Raw genomic sequence first — 23,278 nt, forward strand, 5'->3', positions numbered from 1 at the left:
TACCAATATGCGCTCCTCCAGAGGCCTGGAAATGCAATGAGTCATGCGGACGCCCTCAGCCACCTCCCAATGCCCTCCTGTGACCTGGACCTGGTACCTGCACACCAGATCCTGCTCCTTGAGGACCTGCCTGGCTGTCCCATCCAGGTACCCAACATGTCCCGCCACACCGCACGGGACCATGTGCTCTCCCGTGTTTTTGATTGGGTGGCAAGGGGTTGGCCCGCCAGCTGGGTGGGCCCGGAGTTTACCGCGTTCTCCTCAGGCCGGGATGAACTGTCAGCCCACAAGGGCTGTTTGTTGTGGGGAAGGCGGGTGGTCAGAGAATCAAGGCGCTCCCCGCGGGTTCTTCCCGGGTGACCCCATCTATGCAAGGAACTTCTGCAGTGGCCCAGCCTGGGTCCCCATCCAGGTTATCAGGGTGACCGGGCCTCTATCATATGAGGTATCCACAGAAGACAGCCAGAGGCTCTACTGACACATAGACCAGCTCCGTAGCCATCTCCCCCACACTGACCCTGGGATACACAAACCAGATGACAGTGACGTGGAGCTGCTAAGCCCAGAGGAGCCCGAGCCCAAGGAGAACACACCCACCAGCAGCGCCCAGCCAGAAATCAACAGACAACCTTCAGAGGTCGCCAGCGGAATGCCAGCACCAGCTGCCACCAGTGGCCCCGACAATGTCCCAGCACCACCACCCTCTCCCAGTCAGCGGCAGGTCCGGCCACCGACACGGTTCCTGAACCCGCAGCTCTGTCAGCAGAACCATGCCACTCAAACTGGGAGTGACGCTGACAAGCGTACCTAAAGAACTTTGTCAGTTGAAGAGGCTCAGAACTTTTGGGGGAGGGGTGTTATGTATTGAGCCTGAACTATCCTTGTGTGGGATGCATAACAGTAGATTGCTAGGATCCTAGAATGGGCCAGTAGGGAGACAGGGATCCTAGAGAAAACCAACTGGGAAACAAAAGCGTGTAAATAGCCTATCGTTGGGAGTGGGGTGTGTTTTGGGTGTAACCCTTTTCAGGCATAAATACCTGGCTTCGGCCAGGGATAGCCAGTCTTCTTTCTCTTGCTGAATCACTAATAAACTATGAGCTGATCACTTCTACACGTCTGAACCCAGTATATTTCAGAAAGTAAATAAGAAGAAAGAACCAACAAAGAAAGAACTAAAGAAAGCAAGTAAGAAGAAGAAATAACAAGTGTGAAATACTTTGTATGTTTAAAATTCTTTAAATTAAAAAAAAGATTTATACATACACACATTTTAATCACATATGGATTCTGTAGATTTTGGTTTTATTGCAGTTCTTGCAATGAGAAGCATTTACTGCTCTAACAATCTAATCCCTCCCACACTTAATGTCTTTTCAGAATTACATCTTCCAGTTGCTCTGCCTGGCTGCCCAGATCTGTTTTTGCCTCAAGATTCAATCATTGCACCTGGATATCTTGAAGCTGTGAAACCACATGATGACCATGGAAGGTCACACTTTGCCCAAGGGTCAGATCCACCAACTGAAAATATGCAGCAGTAAGACAAAGTTTGGTCATCTTGTGAACCAATTCTGCAGTGCAGAAGTAGACATTTCCTGTTTCTTTATCAGATGAATGAAGTGATCAAAGGGGTCATTTTGAGAAAAGAATCTGGGGGTCGGTGAAACTGAAGTGAACCCAGGTGTGGGAAAAACCCAGTCTTGGAAATCTGTACAGATTTGGAGGACAAAATTAAGCATCCCACCTTCCCATCTGCTGATCCTCTCCTGAAAGTCCACATTATATCTCCACATTATCTCTGCAAATGCAGAGATTCATTAAGATCTATTAAAATGTTGTCAATTTCTCCTCCATATTTCTTATAATCCCACTCTGCCAGGTACTCATAGGGAGACCTTGAGGAATTTCTCTCTCTCATTGTGGTCTCAGATTTGTTGCAAAAGAAAATGGAGGAAAACAGCCATGTTAGTGGTCCTAAGTTACTTGGAGGAAGATCAGGATACAATAAATGGTGATCAATAGATAGATAACTGGAGGACCAGTGTGGTGTAATGGTTAGAGTGCTGAACTGACATCTGGGACATCTGTGGGTGTGCCAAAGAAAACCCAGTATTTTTGGGGGTTGGATGCATTGAAAACCCCCCCCCAAATTGGAATTTCCTGATATTTTCAAATCCCAATATTGGTATGGTATTTGGATTTGGGAAATATTTGGGAAACACAATTTTTTCTGGCTACATTATAATGGAGAATCAATATGGGAGCATCTGGGGCTCTGGGATGCTACTTTTTGAGGTAAAGGCACCAAATTTCCAGCATACCTGCTGGTGCCTCTCCTCAAAAAAACCCCTCAAGTTTAAAAAAGATTGGACCAGGGGCCCCAAACCTATGGGCCTCCAAAGAAGGTGCTCCCATCCTTCATTGATTTCAATGGAGGAAAAAAGGCATTTAAAGGGATTGACAAAGAGTCCCTTTAAATGCCTTCTCCAAGCTGTATGATTCCACGGCTTGGAGCACTCTGAAGGTGCTTAAAGGCTTGTAGTCTCTTTAAACATGGCAAGTTCACCAGGAAGGCATTTAAAGGGACTGTGAGCCCTTTTAAGAGCCTTCAGAGTTTTTCAAGCTGCGGAGTTGCATGGCTTGGAGAAGGTATTTAAAGGGACCACAATCGTTTTAAATGCCCTTTGTTTATCTGTCTGGCAGTTCATTTTGGATAGATGAACAATATCCAAAATCACTATCCGGCTGAATCAATACCCAGAAAATACTGATAAGTTATTTCTGGGTATTTTTCCAGCTCAGGTTTAGTCAAACACACCCCTGATCCCCACTTGCCCATGAAGTTTACTGGGTGACCAGTGTCCCTCTTCTTTGCATAACCTACCTCACAGAATTGCTGTGAAGATAAATCAGGGAAGGGAGAACCTTGTTTACCGCTCTTGAGCTCCTTGTAGGAAAGACAGGATAGAAATGAACTACATGGATATATATAATACGCTTGTACAAAATCCAGGAAGAAGGAAATGGACCTCCACCAAACCCACAGTGTTCTGGATGACCAATGGGAACATCAGTTATTATTTAACAAAAGGAACAGCAGCTCCAAATCCAACATTCCAAAATAAATAGAATCTGCCACTATAATTAATATGCTTATATTATCATTTTATATAGAATTTACCAATCTTAATATAGGGCAAAACTGCCAACAGGTATTAAAATTTACCAAGAAAAAGTTAATCACAAATTTGAGATATCATATAAAAAGACCATATACAAATAGCAGACCTTGTATTCTGTCAAGTGGCATGATATCTCTGTATAAATCATCCTTCTTTTTGTGGCCATCTTTGGGGATTAGTTTATTGTCAAAGACAATAAAAGATTTTGGTTCAGAGGAAGCAACATTTTCCATAACGTTGTGTTATCATTTCTTAGACATCCAACACCTGCTTCAGCTGAACATGAGGAATCATTTAACATTCAAGACCTGTCTGTCATCATCAAAGCTTATGTACTGGTTACGTCTTTAACACCTTTGCGAGCATTCCTTCATTCAACAGGAGTTGTCTGGTATCCATCCAAAAAGAAACACTTTTCAATCAAGGTAACATTTATTTATTTTTCATAATAATAATAATAATTGTTGTTGTTGTTGTTGTTATTATTTTCAATTTATATCCCGCCTTGCCAGGCGAACTGGCTCAAGGTGGCGTACACAAGTTAAAATGAGATAAAACAATAAATACAATAAAATTCACATCAACAACAATTTACATAAAGTGCTAGTAGGTACAGATGGCGGTTTCAATACATGGTCCGATGAAGGTAGGCAGTATCCAACATCGTAACATGAGGGCTGTAGCGTATTCAGTTTCTGATGACTCATACTTCAGTGGCGGCTCCTAATCAAAGGCCTGATGTCCTCCGGAAGTTCCATCAGTGTGGAGCTGCCACTGAGAAAGCCCTGGCCCTAGTTACAGTCCTAAGACATCTCTTTCACTGATGCACTGGATGGTCTTGCCTCACTGTTGTGTAGGTGAGTAGCAGCAATATTGACAATACAATAAATATAATTAAAATTTTAAAACACAATTGTACGACGTTAAAATTGGTGCTCACAATCCAAACCAGAAATTGAGTGGTTGGGAGAGGTTCTCTGGCCCATTGATACAAATAAATATAGCCAGATAATTAATGTGTAGAAGACAGGAGACAGACACCTCAGGGAGGCCATACATGGATGCCCGCCACCTCAGCCAAAGGCCTGGTGGAACAGCTCCATTTTACAGGCCCTGCAGAATTGAAGAAGATCCTGCAGGACTCTGATCTCAATGGGAAGCGTGTTCCACCAGGCAGGGGCCAGAGCCGAAAAAGCCCTGGCCCTGGTTGAGGCAAGACGGACATCCTTCAGACCAGAGACCACCAGGAGATGTTGATCCATAGAATGTAACACTCTTTGGGGTGTATATGGGAAGAGGCGTTCCCTCAGATATGCTGGTCCCAGGCCATGTAAGGCTTTAAAGATTATTACCAACACCTTGAAATGAATCTGGAACTCAATCGGCAACCAATGCAGTTGGAGGAGCACCTGCCAAATGTGAGCCCACACAGGTGTCGCCGTCAGCAGGCATTCCACTGCATTTTGTACCAGTTGTAATTTCCAGGTCAGCCTCAAGGGTAAGCCTGAGTAGAGTGAATTACAGTAATGCAGCATGGAAGTGACCATTGCATGGGTCACTGTAGACAAATCCTGGGGAGAGAGATAGGGTCTCAGCAACCAAATCTGCCCAAGTTGGAAAAAGGCAGACCTGGTGACTGCAGTAATCTGGGCCTCCATGGAAAGAGAGGCATCCAGCGTTACTCCCAGGCTCCTCACTTTCTGGGCAGGCACCAAAGGTGTCCCTTCCAGAGTGGGGAGCCTGATACCCAAATGTTCTCTTTACTACTCCAGTTTCTTTCAAAGTGGTACAAATACAGGAAAATCTTTTGTTCTATTTTCTCTCTTATGTCTGCTTCTAAGTTAGGCCCTCACTGTTTGTGCTCCACCAAGCTGAACACAGCTTATTAGCGATGGATGGCAGTCAACCATCTGCTCAAGAAACCTCCAAGGTTTGCTTCCTGCCTAGTTGTACAAGAATACCACAGGAGGTGGAGGAAGGGTCCCAAGTGCCCTGAAGTCCACAATACAGGGCTAGTGGAACGCATTCAATTTATAAGTAGTGATGAGCAGAATTCCATATGGACTGAGATGTAATGAACGGCTTGCCTCAGTTTCCATTCTTTTCTCTTTTTGTAGTTTTTCATGTGAATACACAACATGAACAAGAGAAACACACACACCACTGGCTTTTTGAATGCTCACAAGGAAACATGGAAAAAGCAAGTCTAAACCAAAATCCAGTGAAATGGACTCGAGCCCTGGGAACCTGATTTCCCAGGGTTACCTGTATCACAGGACCTCTTTCCTGAACACTTCAGCTAGCCACTCCTCCCAACCATCTTGGCATCCCAGTGCTTTACTCCTCCACTGTGTTAAGAGTTTGATCCTGGACAGTCCTTACTTAGGCATACTTAATAGCTGCCGTCACTAGGAGACCATTATTAGTTTAGGGTTTTATCAGTATTAGACCAGTTTCACCTGTAAACTAACTGTTCCCTTTGGCTGGTCACAAGATTTATCTGATACAGTCTGATCCTAGATAGCCTGTGTAATTCTCTGTTAAAACATGTGTGTTTGTGAGAAATAAACAAAGCTTGACTTCTTACCCCCTGCTTGTTTTTACTATCCATTCTGCACTTCTTAAGGTAGCCTCATAATACTAAGTAGCTGGATCATGAGCAGGTGTCCCCCAAGAGGTCTCTCCCAAAACCAGACATCAGCTTTTAAAATTTTATTGACTAAGCATATGTACTAGAATACACAGATATTTGGGAACAATCTGCAGACAGGTAGAAGAAAGCGGAATACTAGTAAAGATACTGAAGCTGAAGCTCGAATACTTCGGCCACCAAATGAGAAGGGAGCACTCACTGGAAAAGACTCTGATGCTGGGAAAGATTGAAGGTCAAAGAAGACGGGGATGTCAAAGGATGAGATGGTTAGACAGTGTTATTGATGCAATGAACATGAAGTTGAGCAGGCTCTGGAGGATGGCGGAGGACAGGAGAGCCTGGAATGATGTGGTCCATGGGGCAGCGAAGAGTAGGAATCAACTGTGCAACTGTTGAACGTTTGTTGAGGATAGACTCAAGTTTTGCTGTAGACCTGACAAAGGATTGCACCCCTGATGCCTTATTTATGGATTTCCTTATAGTTTGGGAGCCCTCTTCTTGAGCCAATCAGAACTTGGGGTACCAATTCAAAATTCCCTCCAAGGAGACTTTTATACAATCAGTTCGAAAGTAGAGATTAACAGCTGTCCTCACTAGGATGTGTGCACAGCAAGGGGAAATGACCATAAATATTGTATCAGAGGCTGTGACTGGGGATGGACACGAACTAAAGTTCATGAAGAATTTTGGTCAATTTGTGGTTTGTAAAGTTCATGGTAGGTCAACTGGCACGAACTTTCCACGAACTTTCAAGCGGTTCATGGTGGTTTGTTAACAACTACATTTCCAGATAGACTATCTCTACTCAATCTAAATGTTTACCAAACTTCAAAGCAACAGGGGGGGGGTGTCTGTGGAAATTGGACGGCATGTAGAGGAGCATGTGGAGAGGGTCCCCTGTGACTTTGTTGTCTCTCGCTTACACAGGATCTGTTCTATACACTCCTGAACCTGCACCTGTCATTTCCCCAGAAAACACTTTTCTGGGGGCACCTTCTTTGGGGGGGGGCTGTAACTCATATCCTGTACATCCAATCCTCACCAAACTTGGCAGGCCGGTAGAGGAGAGTCAGTCAGAGATTTCTAGTGAGTTTGGTGACTCTAGCTTGCACAGGATCTATTCTATACACTCCTGGACCTGCACCTGTCATTTCCCAGAAAGCACTTTCCTGGGGGCACCTTCTTTGGGGGGAACTAACTCAGACCTTGTAAATCCAATCCTCACCAAAATTGGACAGCAGGTAGAAGTGCGTCAGATGGAGAACCCTTGTGAGTTTAGTGTCTCTAGCATGCCAGGGGGCCATTCTACTGCATCACAAACCTCACAAACTGAACCAGTTAGTTTAGCAGCTAAAAGTTCATGATGGTTTATGGTTTGCAAACCGGGCGTGCCATGATGAACTGGACAACATTTTCCCAGGTAGTGCCTATTCCCTAGCTGTGACATTATGACCAAATGGTAGTATTGGTGAGCTGATTCTACTCCCCTTACCCCAATCAATCAGGGTAAAGCTGCCGTTTCTTTTCTGGGACTGTAGCTTGCAGTTTTATTGCTCACTTTAAGCAGATATGCCTATTGTATCATAAAATTACATGAATCCATCCATAAAGACTTGTACCTGAGCCACTGCTGTTGCCAAGGTCAGTTACCTCAGGCAGCTATTTGGAGTTGGAGAGGGATGTCTCCTATACCGCTAGGTTGCTGTCTCCAGGTGGTGGCTGGAGATCTCCTGGAATTACAATAGGTCTCCAGGTTACAAAGAGCCCTTGAAGGAAATGGCTGCTTTGGAAGGTGGACTCTATGGCATTATACCCCACTGAGATCCCTCCCCAAATCTCCCCAGGCTCCACCCCCCAAATATCCAGGTATTTCTCAATGCAGAGCTGGCAACTCTATATCCCACTCACCTGACTCCGGTCTCCCATCTGCCTGCCAACTCCACCTCACTCTTTGTTGAATCTGCACAGGAACGAAAACAGCTCCTTGCCCCCTGTCCCTCTTTGAAAACAGTGCAGCAAACCACTTGGACCCTCAAGAGATTCCTTCCTTTCATCAGAATTCAACCATATTTGCTTTAAAAAAGCTATGGTAACCAAAATGATGGCTGAGTTCTTGTAAGAGACAGGGATCTTGCAAGAGTTCAGAAATGCCTCTTGGTCACAGGTTGAGTAAACCAAAGAAGGGATCACAGTTACAGGTTCATACTGACAAACAAAGAAACACTGTGATAAAATTGACAATATTTAATGACTAGGAAGAAGGTCTGTTGTACCAAGAGACAACGAGCGCTAGCTTGGGCAGCGGGCAGCAGCCTCCTGCGCCCCCTCGCTGCTCCAGTCCATTGCATGCTACTTCTATAACCTATTAGAGAACAACTGAGCCATCAACATGAGATAGAGAGCAAATACCAGCCAATTTGAAAAAAAAAAGGCTTCTAGCCAGATAAAAATAGTGACTGGTTGCTACTACTAGAAATTAATTAATTGGCTTGCTCCTAATTCAAGCACTTGCGATGGAACTGGAAGTAAGTTTAAAATCATTCAAGTTAAAAATTATTGATATTTTAAAAACTTATAACAAAACTATATTCCATTCAGCTTCATGTCTCTTTCTATTCTAAATAACCATGTTTGTTTCAGGATAATATGAAAAAGAAGTTAAGCTGCAATAATTTGAAGAAAGTAAAAAAGAGGTTAAACCGTATCAAAAAGAAGTTAAGTTGTATCAAGAGGCTGACACCTTCCAACCTTGGCCCCTGCCACACGGCAGGGGAAAAGCCTCTAAAGGCGCGGCTTTTAAAAGCCGCGCCAACGTTGAGACGCCGCGGCGGGATCCCACGGATCCCCTGGCCGCGGCGCCTTTTCTCCCCGGCACGATCAAACGCCGGGGAGAAAACACGGCCCTGACCGGGAGCCGGCCGAACTGCGCATGTCGGAGCATGCGCAGTTCGGCTACGGGCCGGGATTGTGCCGGTGCAAGGACGCGCCGGCGATCAAACGCCTGGCTTGCTGCGCAGCTTCCCAATGAACCAGCAAGGTAGGTGGTTGCAAGTTGCGGCGGATTTTCGCGGGGAAGGGCCAGTTCGGGGACGGAAGCAGGACGCTTCCCAGATGTTCGCGCCGGTTTGCTCTGCCCCCGAACTGTCCCGCTCCCGGCCCAAATCGCCTAGTGTGAACGGGACCCTTATAGGTTTACTCCTGAGGAAGATTCGTGAAATGAGTGGTCAACCGGGCGCTCATTGAGGATATGATGATGTTGGACTTTCCCTTGAAAATGTCAGAGTTTCCTAAGCAATATTGTAAAAGTCTTAATAGATACACAAATTGACTTTCTTGGTCACAGGTGGCTTGAGAAGGCTATGTTGGAGACTGTAAGAAGGATTAGCTGCTCCACTCCTGGGAGGTGGCAGTGATTGGCTCAGGAAGCCAAATGTCTTGAACTGGCACTGCAGTGTTGTTCTAGGCATCCTGGTAGAAAAACAGAGGAAAGAGAAAAGGGACTTTGATGCTTCTCCCCTTCCTCTGCTGTCAGCCAAGTTTTAAAGAAGGGGAAGGAAAAAGCGATGATGCAGGAGAAGGGACAGAGGCTTCTCACAAATGAGCATATTGGGACAAGCAATTTTGAATTGGGGGGAGTGCGTGTTCTCTGGTTGCTTCCTGCCTTCCCTCTGATGGCCCATTAACGGTCACTAAATGGGGTGACATGTGCACCTTGGCCCATAAGGACTTAACATGAGGGTATCCCACGGCCAGCTTACCACAATGCTTTTCAAGGCTAAATTAAACTACTATGGGGACTTTGCTTTATATCAGAGTATAAACTTCTAAAATGCTTTTATTGAGAGATTTATTATCCCAAAGACCTGAATAATAACTTAGATTTTATTTTCATCAAGTGATGCATGAAAATACAAAGGAAAGGGATGGTGATAAATTTAGCACTTTTTTTTTTAAAGTAGACATGAAGCGAATGATGAATAGCTGCACTCTTCTCTTTTTGAATGTTCTCTGGAGCCACTGGGTATATTTTTCTTCCATTACAACCTCTTTTCCTTACGCAGTGACTGAGGAGGGGATGGTGCTAAGTGTTGCAGGAAGGAAAATAATATTGAGGTATATACATCTTGGGTTTCCTCAAATAAGTCAAAGATTTGAGAGCTCCTTGGCATTTCTCAGGTGGAATTTGTGAAATAAAAAGAGAGAGTTAGTTTCAGGCTATATAAGAAGAAAGGCATAAAGCTAACAAGCTATCAAAGGAAAAGAAAGGAGCTAATGCTCTTGATAGTTCTGGAGGAGAAGAAATATTTGCGATGCAGGTCTGCCATGTAGGTCTGGGATGGGGGAGGGGTCTAAAAGAACATCTGCCTCCATAGGAACTTGCCTGTCAACTGAGGTCCTCATCAGAGGACCTACTTCATCTTCCTCCATTGCTGAAAGGAGTCAGGTCTAGAGGTGACAAGGCTGTCTTTGGAACACCCCCCTCCCCCCAAAAAATGTTTGTCTGCCTGGAGCATCCAGAGCTGCTGAACTTCCAGTGCCAAATCAAAACCTGTTTATTTTCCCAGATTTTTGGTTTTCTGAGACCCTGTCCCTCACTCCTTTCCCGGTAATGTGTTCTTGATGAGTCTTTTATTGTTTGTTTTAATACTGCCATTCTGGATTATCAATGTAAGAGGCTCAGCTAATTTGTAATGTCATTTTCCTCTTCTTTCTGCTAATCCTCTAAATTTTTTACGCCTTTGCCTTATTCTCTGCTGCTAGTCTTAGGCCGCAATCCTAAGAATGTTTTCATGACAGTAAGCCCCCTTAATTCGAATGGGACCTACTTCTGAGTAAACCTTGTAGAATTGTTCCCTTTTTAGGAAGCAATTTTTTGGCTTCTAAGATATTGCTAGTTTTGTGAGATTCTAATTATACACATTGTGATCATTAAAATTCGTGGTGTTTTAACCTTTATTGTAAGATGTGTCACCAACTTGAGCTGTTTAAAAGAGTGGGACAGAAATACCTCATATAAATCATTTATATTGTATAAAAGAAAATGCCTGTGAAAACTGCAACTTTCTTATGAACAACTGTGAAAGATACAAGAGCCTGCTGCTCTCTGACTTTCTGTCATGGTACAACCAGTGAACATCCTCATCCTCAATTGCATTCTTTTTCTGTGTGTGCATATGTTGACCTTTAAGTGGGAACCATCTGATGGGTTAAATCTGGGTCATCATCACAGGCTTTAACTAGGGCTGCCATCCCCCTGCTCGGGGTGGGGGATCTTCCACCACTCTGAACAGCAGGGGGGGGGGAACCTGTGATGCTAGCTGTGGTGTCATCATGTCAATTCTGGTAAAACAACAGAAGCAGAGGTCGATTCGGGGGGATCGTGGGGGATCACAGTACCCCCGGGTGAGGTGCAGGGGGCGGGGCACATGATGAAGCCCCGCCCTCTGCTTCCGGCCGCCCCGCTTTCGGCCCTCATTCAGCCAGGAGGAGCCAGGAGAAGAGGGAGGGTAAGTTGCTTCCTTCCCGCTTCTCCCCACCCCGCCTGCCTGGGGCCAGGGAGGGCCTTGGCGGGGCTTCCTCGCACTCCCGCCGGCCTTGCAGGTCCACCGCTGGGCCCCTGATGTCAGGGTGTGTGGCATATGCTAATGAGTTATGCTAATGAGTTCCCCTAGCTCTTTTTCTACAAAACGACCCCTGAACAGAAGTGACATAGAGTAGTTCTAAGAATCACTGAAACTCTGTGTTTTTACTATAGCATTTCTGGTGATTCTTAGAGCTACCTATGTCACTTCTGTTTTGTTTGTTTTTCACCAGAAGTGATGTGATGCCCTGCCCACAGTCTACTCACCAATTGCCAGGCACTGCCTGAGAACCCTACCTTTAATTGATAATTCAGAGTGCATATGTTCCTAGCAGGGTTTAGTGGAATTAATGTGAATGAAATAATTCCTATTGCTGAAGATACCAAGAAGCAGCAGCAGCAAAGTTTTAAAAAAGCTGAAGTCACGTATAGGAAAAAGTTAGTATTGGCTTTGCTAATTAGGGATTTATTTATTTATTTTGCTTGTCTTCTAAAAGAAAAGTATTTATCAGAGAGCTAAGACTTTTTGTCTTTCAGTAGTCATTTTGTATTTATCCAAAAGATGTTAGATTTATATAAATTGCCATAAAGCATTGCAAGAAAGTTTATATAGATACACATATAAACTTCCAATGTTGTATATGTGTGTGCATGCAGTCTATTCCTAAACTCAGTATGATTTCACATTTTGGAGAATGCACGTAGAGGTGTGGAAAGTATAGTAGAATATCCTTCTTTTCTGAAAGGATCGATATTCTGCGGTGCAGGTCTTATCATAAGTAAATAGTATTTTATCTAGTGGGGCTTACACCCAGGAAAGTGTTCTTAGAACTGCAGCCTTTGCTTGTTACCCTGCTGTCAAGACGTTCTTCTTCAACCTTGACCAAGTGCAGATTGGTACAGCTAGTTACTTTACTGTCCAGCAGAGGGAGTTAGTGTGTTGGATTTTTTATTTCAGCTAGGCTGTTTCCTTGTGTTGTAAGATGTATCCTGAATTGATTTGGTTAAGCATGTGGGGTAGAAATACCTAAAATAAATAATATACTAAATTTAAGAATGAGAAAATCTGTGAAAATTCAGTCTTCTGCACAAGTGGAAAAGGGACAAGAGCCTGTCCTCCTTTGGTAAAGTTCTGTCGTGGTACAACCAAGGAGCATCTTCAGCTGCACTTCTGTATTTTCAATGTGATTTCCCTGATACAGGTGCACTAGCTTAAACTGAGCTTTGATAGCAAGATGACCAGTCAATGTAATTAAGAGGGCACTCTTTTGGAGGCAGTGGGATAGTGGGGAATTTTGATGGAAAAGTAATTTGTTTGCTTCATTAAGAATGATTTAAAAACCAAGAAGTGTGAGGTGTAGTGTAGTTAGCTGTAGCTAGCTATAGACATAGGCATAGCATCAGTTGTGCACACGGCAGGGAAACCACGAGGCAAAGCGCGGCTAAATAGAGCCGCTCCAACGTTGAGACGCTGCGGCGGGATCCCACGGATCCCCTGGCCGCGGCGCCTCTTCTCCCCGGCGAGAGCAGACGCCGGGGAGGACGAGCCCAATGGGAGGGGGAGGCTGCCGAACTGCGCATGCCCGAGCATGCGCAGTATGGCCGGTGGCCGGGATGCGGCGGGGGAAGGAAGGGCCGCCGGTTGGGCCGGATCAGGGACGGAGATGGCACGCTCCCCAGATGTTGAGGTGGGATCGCGGCCGTTTGCTCCGCCCCCGTTCCGTCCCGCTCCCGGCCCAAATGGGCTCGTATGAACAGGGCCTATGTTTACAGTGTGCACCACCAGTCACAGCCACCCCACCCACCATATTGTGACTAAGGTTGCCAGGTCCCTCCTGGCAACCAGCAGGGAATTGAGGGGGGGACTTACCAGGAGAGAGAGGAAGGCCCAAGTGATGTGGAGATGTCACTTCTGGTGTGCACAGGAAGAGAGTCATCAAGCAGTGGCATCTCAGTGGATCTTGAGAAACCACATCAGCTCTGGTTATGAGAATACTTTCAACTGCTGTTGTTTAAATAGGGAGATGGCATACATTCTGAGTCTCTCCTGATGTTATAGAAATTCAGTATAGTTAAGAGTTTCTCAGACTTACATATGATTCTAATTTTTTTGGTAGCTGCAGACCTTTTTTGAGACCTTCTTGAAAGCCAGTTCCCCACAACAAGCCTTTGATGATATGAAAGAGGCAATAATCAAACTCTTACTGGTAGCTGAAGTTTTCAGTGAGGAATCTGGACCAAAGGCCTTCACTCAGTAAGTTGACCAAAATACTTTTTTAGAGCTATTCCGGCTAAGTTTCCAAGGTCCAGTATACTACAGAACTAGGGTTGGCTACTCTGGGTTGGAAAGCACCTGGCAATTTGGGGTCGGAGCCTGGAGAGGGCAGAGTTTGGGAAGGGGAGGTAGCTCAGAAGGGATGTAATACCATTGTCCACTCTCTGGAGCTGCCATTTTCTCTAGGATGGGGGTGGGTGGGAGAACTGATCACCGTAGTCTGGAGATCAGATGTAATTCGTGGAGAACTCCACACACACACCCAATCTCTAGACAATCAGACATGATGCATTCTTAAATCTACACATGTGATCATTGTCACTGTTAAAACTTGAATCAGTCAGTCATTTGGATTTGTCATCTTATTTCAGATGCAGCGTATGCTTTCAGATGCTAACCTTTGACATTGGGTTCAGTCGCTCTAGGCACCCTGTAATTCTAGAGGTAAGCAAACAATTTACCTCCTGGAGTAAGAAAGCATAAGTGTCTTCTTTTTTTTAATGGAAGCAACAAGCTATGAGTATCATCTAGTTTGATGATAAGAGACATATAAACCATTTAGAGGACAGTGTTCCCATTTACAGATTTAGGAGAACCATGATGTACAGCAGTAAGTTACTAGTCCAATGTCAGAAAAAAATACAGCTCTGGTTTTAAATTTTGATCATAAGGGTGCCCCAAGAAATTGCTTGTGTTGTTTTATAATAGAAGCAGTCTCTCTCTCTCTCTCTCTCTCTCTCTCTCTCTCTCTCTCTCTCTCTCTCTCTCACACACACACACACACACACACACACACACACACAAGGTTCTCCAACTGATGCTTGTAGTTTTCGTAGGCCACCATAGGCAAGCTATTATCACAAACTGCAGTTCTTACACAAATTTTACAGTGAAGTGTATCAATATAACCAGCAAGACCTGTGGCCTGGATCCAAAGATCCACAAATTGTGTCGGGTCAGAGAAATTTGCAAAGTATTGTGGAATGAAGGTGGGAGGAGGAAATTGGAACATTTGCCCTGCATGCTTGGAAAACCTTTCCACTGGTACAAATCGGCTCCTATATTCACAGTCCATCTGTAAAAGCTATGAGCGCCTACCAGTGAATTGGATCCAGGCTGCGTTTTCACTCATGTACCTTAATTGCCCTTCCTACCACAGCACCTATCCCACAAGATTTTTGCCCATGCAGGTCCAATGACCCCCAGCAAAGCCTTTTTGGGTGGTCCTCCCTTTTTTACCAGCAGAAAAGTTGGTTGGATCCAAACTAGTATGCATATTTACCCTTTCCAGATATACTTTCTCAGTTATATTTATAACTTTTCCAGGTACGTGAACATTTTGACTTTCAAGTTGATGATGACGCAGATCATCGGGACCAAATTGTTAAAGAAACCATTCTTGAAGATACTTTCAGAATTCTCTTATCAAATAAATCCTCCTACTCTACTTTCTTTGAGGCTTTATGGAATGTATACCGATCAGCAGGGATCAAGGTATGTGTGGATGGATACCAGGTGGAGTCCAGTAAGCACTGTTTTTCTTACGCTTCATCCTGAACCTTCCTGAATCAAACTGTATGACTTTATTTATCCCTGTGTAACCGAACCCTATAGGAAGCTTAAACTGGTGATCTCTCATCCTTCATTAAGTGTAACAACCAGATCTGTTCTAGCCCCTTACACAGGGACTCACACCTGAAAGATTTGCAACAGTTCTCTTTCCCACACAACAACTCCTCTCCCTTTTGATTATAAACATCTGTTTGGCATTTCCATTTTCTTAGCGCCTGAAGCAGTCTGACTGACAAAATCATATGCTGGAATAAACTTGGTTAGTCTTCAAGATGCCACTTGATTTTTGTTTCAAAAATAAAAAGAATCCTCACATTCACCATGAGGAGATTTCACTCCTGAGAATCAGAAACATAAACGGAGGTCAGCAAATAGTAAAGGGTTTGGTGATTTGAGGGTGTTTTATTGAGGAGTTCTCCTGTCCTTTTTACAGGATGAGCATCACCTGAAGGAATCTGATCAGTGTCTCACTTTGGAAGAACTAAATTCATTGAGCAGTTTTGTACAAGAGCTTCAGAATCTAGGACAGTTTGAACTGGTAAGTTATAGAAGTTGTTTTGTTTTGTAATGAGCCCTTTTTGTTATTTAAATGTTTCCCCACATACTTTTAATTACTATGATTCATTCTGGTAAGGATAGAGAAGATCAAGCAATCAAACAATTTTAACTGATAAGAATTGTAGCCACAGCGAAGTCACCACGAGAAACCATGGCTTATTTTAATTGTGGTTGTTTTGTGACACTCAGATTCAGTTCACAGACGATCACTATCTTGGTTTGCCTTGACAACTTTTAGCTCAATTGCTGTACCCTGCGATTAACCAGCGATAAGTAAGGATGTTTGTGTTCATAATTCAGACAAACCATTGTTAAAACTATGGTTAATAAACCAACATCCTGGCTTCAGATCTTAGTTTGATGGATCCTAACTGAACAAAGTTAGTGGTGTGCCCCACATTCAGACAATGAACAATGGCCCCGGTCACACAGGCCGGATATCGTGGGGGGGGGGGTGGCTAATTGCCCTGGCGCAGTTTGATGTGCGATTACGCGATCGGACACGCCAGCGGCACACCACGGGTCCTTCCCTCGGCGCCAGCGGGTAAATGAGGGACCGGAGGGGAATGCCACACGCCAGCACGATCACACCACGGGCGTCTGGAGGCAGCCCATGGCAAACGTTTACTTGGAGGTACTAGTTTTTTAAGGAGCATTGTCGGCGGTAAGCCACGGGTGCGCTCCACTTCCCAGATGTTGGGGTGTGATCGCTCCCGGATAATCCGCCCACCATCCGTGCCTCTCCCGCGGCAACTTTGCCATGTGACTGGGGCCCATAATCAGTTTAATTAAGCTGTGGTTTCATGTGATGTCTGAACTAAGCCATAAAGCAATGGTCTTCTACCTTTCCACATCTGGAACCCACCTTTAACCCCCAGGCAGCACCATAGGAGCCATATAGTTGAAAGGACATGATAGGAAATCATATGACAGGAAGGGGAGGAGCCAGATTTATGACCAGTCCAGGTCAGGACAGTGGAAGCCAGAGGCAAGGAACATAAAGTTGAATACCAGGTGGTATACTGTAATGAGCCAAGACCTGCATAGGCCAGGCTAGCTAAATCTCATCAGATCTCAGAAGCTAAACAGGGTCAGCCCTGGTTAGTACTTGGATAAGAGACCACCAACAAAAGTCCAAGGTTGCTAAGCAGAGGCAGGAAATGGCAAACCACCTGTTAATGTCTCTTGCCTTGAAAATCCTATGGGGTCACCATAAGTTGGCTGCAATTTAATGGCACTTTCCACCACTGCATACTGTAATGAGGAGCTAAAAAGGAATACTCTTGACCACTGAGTGAGTGCACCTCACCTGAATGTCCTGCTCCTCTCTTCTCTGTGTGTGAAGAGAGGATTGTTGCATGCTAGCAGCAGGTCCTTCCAGAAAACCAGCAAAAAAGGCTACTCTATGCGACTCACAACCCAGAAGTGGGGCTCCATGAGTCTTGATTTGTGGCTTAAAGACCTCTCCCTTAAAGACACCAGTGCTTATATGTTTATCCTCTCTGACTAATTTGGTCCACATTAACTGTCTTTCTTTTCAGCTTTTCCCATCTGCTGTTCCCAAGATCCATTTTTTGCTGCATTACCTTTATCGCATGGTGAATCCAAGGAAGAAGCTTGGCTCAGTTCTGACCATACATTGGCTTTTTTCCAATTTACTTGAACAATTACAGAGCATTAAGAGAAGAAAACATGCACACTTTGCAGGATGGTAAGAGGATGATTTGATGATTTTTATATCTAGAGCCTCAGCAGCTATGGGCTTGATTCTACGAACAGAGCTATATGACTATTTTTTTGCCCCATTATCTTCTTATCATAACCGAAGACTACAATCAAGTTCCCCTTATAAATCCAGTTCTGGCTCATAATAATCCACAAGATATGTAGTGCCCAATATTGTATTTGGCTCAATCTGCAATAAATTGGATAACATGTTCTTGAATATCAGATCATGCTTAAGTGGAATTTCTCTAAAATTTCACAAAATCAGTAATGTTTGCTGTCTGGAAGTAAAGGAGAAAATTAAACAAGAAGAAGGAGAAAGAACTAACCTAGGCATGTTTTTCAAAAAATACAGCACTAACATCCCAAATCTAGTCACCTAGGTTGGCACAGATCCCTGCAGTTCTCTGCATTGGTCAGCATCCACCCAACTCTGTATGTCTTATTTGCAGTTCAGAAAGTCTTTAGATTGGACTACTCAGCTGTAGTTACATGAACAAAGAAGTCTACTTGTAATATTTAAAATGTTTTTGAAGGTTTCAAAGGATTTTAAAATGTATTTACTTCATTTATATCCCTTCTTTCTATAGTAGCTTACATATTCTCCTCTCCTCCATTTGATCCTCACCTTGTGAGGATGAGACTATGGGACTGGCCCGAGCTTACTCATGGTAGAATAGGAATCCATGGCAGTAGGTTCCATGGCAGAGTAAGAATTTGAACCTGGATCTCCCACATCCAAGTCTAACACTAACTAGTACACTACATCAGCTCTCACGAGATCAGCATGACACATCAGGATGGTTCAGACATGAATCAGCCCTGTGCTCATGCACTCCTTCAGCTAGTCCCTACCCCCTTTCTTTGTGCATTCAGAGTTAATTACAGTTCAAACCTAATCAGAGTAATACCATTCTAAGTCCTCTGAACTCCGTTAAAAGTGTTAGCGACTGTAGATTTTGGATGAGCCATAGTTTTTCATTAGATCCTAACTGGGGGGGGGGGGGTTGTTTGCTTTACTTAATTTATATGCCATGTTTCTGCTTCAAAGCTATTCAAGTACTCAAGCCTGCTAATCTCCCTTATATATAAAAGCCGAATGGTAGTGGCACTTCTCTAGAACATTCCACACACTCCGGAATTGGTTGGTGCCCTGGTGTGTCACTCAGAATCTGTCCCTATCCACTGGCTGCATTGCTTGAGTCTTGCCTCCAACATTCTAAACAGTTTGCTGTTCCCCCCCCCATAGCCAGTCAGAACACAGAGGTTATCTGCATATGCAGCCTCATTGGCCTTTGCCTCAGAACACAGAGGTCGTTTGCATATGCGACTTGATTGGCTTTTGCCTCTAACATTTTAAACAGTTTGCTGTTCCCCCCCCCATAGCCAGTCAGAACACAGAGGTTATCTGCATATGCAGCCTCATTGGCCTTTGCCTCAGAACACAGAGGTCGTTTGCATATGCGACTTGATTGGCTTTTGCCTCTAACATTTTAAACAGTTTGCTGTTCCCCCCCCCATAGCCAGTCAGAACACAGAGGTTATCTGCATATGCAGCCTCATTGGCCTTTGCCTCAGAACACAGAGGTCGTTTGCATATGCGACTTGATTGGCTTTTGCCTCTAACATTTTAAACAGTTTGCTGTTCTGAGGTAAAATGTGTCCAATCTCCAGCTGAGGGCTGGAGATCACTCAAAATTACAACTGTTCTTTAGGTAGCAGAGATCAGTTCCTCTGGAGAAAATGGTGGACTCAGTGTCATTATACCCTGCTGAGGTCGCCACAGCACGTTGACACTGAGTGTCCAAGGCCGGGGCACCCGCCCAGAGCCTCTTTCTAGAGATCGTTGTATTTATTTCCACAACGGGCCTTTATCCTAGTAATCTATAAATACATAAAATCGCAGACTTCATTCAAAGGTGTTTGTTCTCCTCAAAGCCAAGGTTGACTCCTTCCAGCTAAACCAACACTGCAAACCACTGGTTTTCAGTTCTGATTTGGAAGAGAAGCACAAGAATTGGCTGGTCTGGATAACGAGGTTATGTATTATTAATTGACTTCCGCTCAGGAGGGAGCACATTCACATAGTGTGCATAGAGTTCTTTTATGACTGAAACAACCTATCAACAAAACATTTAAATCAATTTCTGAACAGAGTTGTTGCTAGGTTATCATGGCATAAACCAAGTATTTCGTTTCTGGAGACAAACATAATTCACATGGTAAAATGTTACCTAAAGCTTATTGTGTGTATGCAGGGTGGAGGGATGCAATTTTCTTATCATATCCTTTGGTGCCTGTTACCTGCTAGCTTTGTGCCCCAGCATCCCAGGTCTTTTATGGCAATTATAGTATACCAAGCATCATCCTTAAGGTTGATAAAGAGCTACATATTTGGGTAAAGTATTCTCCTAGGAACACTTTGTTACAGTTTAGTTGACATAAATCTGTTTTGTTCCTGTGCTGTCAGGGGAAAAAAGATTTGGTAAAAGCAATGATTGTTAAAGTATCACACTGTTAATTGCAATAAACGCATAACACAATCTTATCCAGTTACTGCAGCCTAATCCCATTGTTTTCAGTAGATTTATATTGAAGTAACACTGCATAGGATTGCACTGTAAATTGTTAAATTGTACAGATGTGCTCCATTAATGACAAGGCTCTTTTCAGGAAGAATGTTCCTTACACCAGATAAAACGGTTAGCAAACGGATCTACAGGATTTAACATTCATAAGAACATGTACTTACCAATTCTAAATTGACTAAATTGTTGTCTGTCCTGTTCTGTTTTGGTGTAGATTTAGTTTAGTCAGATTCATGAACCTTGTTTATTTGTTCCAGCTTCCAATATTTATTCTCTTGATTTATTCCACTGTATTTATTTTGACTTAATATTTCATGTGTGTGTGTATATAATCATGCATATGTGCTGTGATCATATAAGGTAATCTTATCCTTGATAGCTTCTGTGGATAGTCTGCATATCAGTCAATAAGGTTATCAGAGAAGGCAGAGCTATAACTCAGAGAGTCTGTAAACTGGAAATTAGACCAATATTGCATGTAGACAACTCCATCACAAATGGTAATATGTTCCTATCTTAGCATTACGCTTCCAGTACTATCAAATGTTTTCATATCTCCAGTAAGAATTCTTCTTCTTTACAATTTTCCCACAGGCAAAGCAAGGATTCCAAACATGCATCTAGGATGAAAACCAGATGGTCAAGCCTTAGGTGAGAATATAGGGTAGACAGAGCAAATACTTGTAGTACCATGAATCTGTGGAAAAGAGGATTTACCCTTCCCCCCGCACCACTTTCCCAACCTGTAGAGTCACAGGGGATGCTATTTGTGAAACCCACATGTTTTCTGAGACTAAGGCTGGTCCCAGGTTTTGAAGGGCCCTGGGAAGAGAGTGCTCAGCGCCCCGTCCCATGGTCACCACCAGCCCCCTTCTTTATACCTCCTTTCTTGCCCCTCCAGCCCTGCTTATGCATCCTTCTCCTGTTTGCTCACAAACCTTCCCACTGCCCATGCTCGCAGCCTGCATGCCCTTTCCTTGATGGCACTGGATGGTGTGTGTGACTGACAGTGCTGCTGCTGTGACTGCACCACACACACACTCTTCCCTGGGGGTGCTAGGCAGCCAGAAGCACAGGAAGCAGAGCATTTGCCTGCAGCTGGAGGAAAGGCACATAAAGCAGGTGGCAAAGGAGGCATTTAGGCTGGTGGCAACGAGCCTTGCCAGAAGCCCTGGGCCCTCGCAGATGTCTTAGCTCAAGGAATGTTTATGTTGACCCTGCCTGAGATGCATGGGTTTCTGCAGAGGGCCCAATAGTACCTCCCTGGGACTGTTTCATGTTTGGAAAATTACACCCAGGAGAAGGCTAAAGCCCTTCTCCGCAAGCACTGTGGTCTTGATCTAAATCAGGCACTGCGCACATGGGAACTCACAACTCACATGGCAGAACATTCAATGACAACAGGAGAAACAGGAATAGTGGGCATGAATTGCTAAGTGTTGCTGCTATGCATTGTTCTGTTTTGTTTTTTGGCCATCAAGTCATGCTGACTTGTGACAACCTGTAGTGGAGGCTTGAAGCCAAGGGACGTTCAGAGGTGGCTTGCCATCTCCTGCCTCTGTGTCACGGCCCTGGAAATCCTTGGCAGTCTCCCTTCCAAATACTAGCCAGGGCTGGCCCTGCTTAGCTTCAGAGCTGATGAGGCCGGGCTTGCCTGGGTTACCCAGGTCAAGGATGCTGCTATGCATTGTTGTCAGTTGCCCTTCTACAAAATTCTCTTGAGGACCCTTGATGAAGTGCACGGCAATTGCACAGCAACAGCTCTTAGGGAATTGGATGTATTGGCTTCTGATATTCATAAATTAATACATGAATTACTGCAATTAATAAGAGCATGAATTAATGTGCAAACGGAAGAATTGCTCAAAGTCTATCTCCAAGCCACGCCATACAAGTCTATATGGGAGAACGTGATGTGAATATCATTTTGTGTCTAGCATTGCTTTCCCACCAGTTAATTGTTTTATGGATATATAAAAAATCAACAAGCCATCATACTTAGCAATGTCTATATCAACACACCTCCCATCCTATTATGAAAACCCAGTGTTTAGTTAAATTCATGTCAGTCTCAGCCATTTGCAAATTCACTTACATATGTTTTTTTGAGATAAAAGAAAGAGTACATAAATTAATGTTAAAATGGGCAGTGAAGCTGGCAATCTATATATCTAATTCTGAAGTTGCCCCCTGGTGTGTGGATACTTAAATCCGCACATCGGGGGCACCTGGGGGGGGAGGGGGAGTTTTGTGCACATGTGGGGCGGTCCCCAGGTGTGCACAAAAATGCTAAATCTGTAAAAAAATATCGGTGGGATACTTAAATCCCCCCGAAACTCACAGAGCGTCCCCTGCACATGCACAGGGAACGCTCTGCAAACTCCGGGTTGAGGGAGGGGGAAACAGCGAGGGACGAGCGGCTTCCCGCTCACCCCTCGCTTCAGTGCCAGATTGGGGGGGAGGGAAATAGCGAGGGCCGAGCGGCTTGCCGCTCGCCCCTCGCTTCAGTGCCGGGTTGGGGGGGACCAGCCTCGCCCCTCGCTTCAGTGCCTGGTTGGGAGGGGGGAAACAGCGAGGGCCGAGTGGCTTCCCGCTCGCCCCTCGCTTCAGTGCCGGGTTGGGGGGGAAGAGCAGCGAGGAGCCGGGGGGAGAGGCAATGGGGGGGAGATCAAGGGGGTGGAGGACATGGGGGGGAACCAGCAGGATGGAGGGGTACTTACCTCCTCCTGCTGCTTCCTCCTCTGCCTCCCTCCCCCCCCGCGAGTATTGCGGGTCCACCCCTTGTTAGAATATATTTTGTATTTGTGCTTTTACATTCTGTCTCTCCTGACTTTATTGCTTTGAATTAGATCCTACAGAAATTTTCCACTTAGGAACGGATTTCCATCAGCAGAATGGGATATCCTCCCTTCCACTGAAGCCACAAACATCCCCTGAGATTATGCTTCTGGAGGACAGGGGGCCCCCAGGAACCATATTGGGAGGGAGTCAAAGGTCTGACATGGGAAGGATAGACTAGCAAAAATTGCCTCCCATCTTCAATCATTGGAAATTTTCCATTGAATCTAAGCTGTCTACTTGTATTTTGACTTTTTTCCCTCTGAAATACGTTGAGAAATTGCAATGATCTATATATCTATT

At 44.5% G+C, this 23,278-nt stretch overlaps 1 protein-coding gene across 1 annotated transcript in view; it reads left to right on the forward strand.

Annotated features, from left to right (window-relative positions):
- CPED1 (cadherin-like and PC-esterase domain containing 1) overlaps positions 1–23,278 on the forward strand; it is a 162,581-nt gene that overhangs the window by 94,901 nt on the left and 44,402 nt on the right. The window contains exons 5-12 of the mRNA XM_015412691.1: positions 1,381–1,540; positions 3,442–3,610; positions 13,537–13,673; positions 14,066–14,138; positions 15,021–15,188; positions 15,700–15,804; positions 17,366–17,535; positions 20,732–20,788. Coding sequence (XP_015268177.1) covers positions 1,381–1,540; positions 3,442–3,610; positions 13,537–13,673; positions 14,066–14,138; positions 15,021–15,188; positions 15,700–15,804; positions 17,366–17,535; positions 20,732–20,788 — 1,039 coding nt within the window. The remainder of the gene's footprint in view (positions 1–1,380; positions 1,541–3,441; positions 3,611–13,536; positions 13,674–14,065; positions 14,139–15,020; positions 15,189–15,699; positions 15,805–17,365; positions 17,536–20,731; positions 20,789–23,278) is intronic.

Source organism: Gekko japonicus, unplaced genomic scaffold, assembly GCF_001447785.1.
Source record: "Gekko japonicus isolate JY-2015 unplaced genomic scaffold, Gekko_japonicus_V1.1 scaffold550, whole genome shotgun sequence".
Lineage (NCBI taxonomy): Eukaryota > Metazoa > Chordata > Lepidosauria > Squamata > Gekkonidae > Gekko > Gekko japonicus.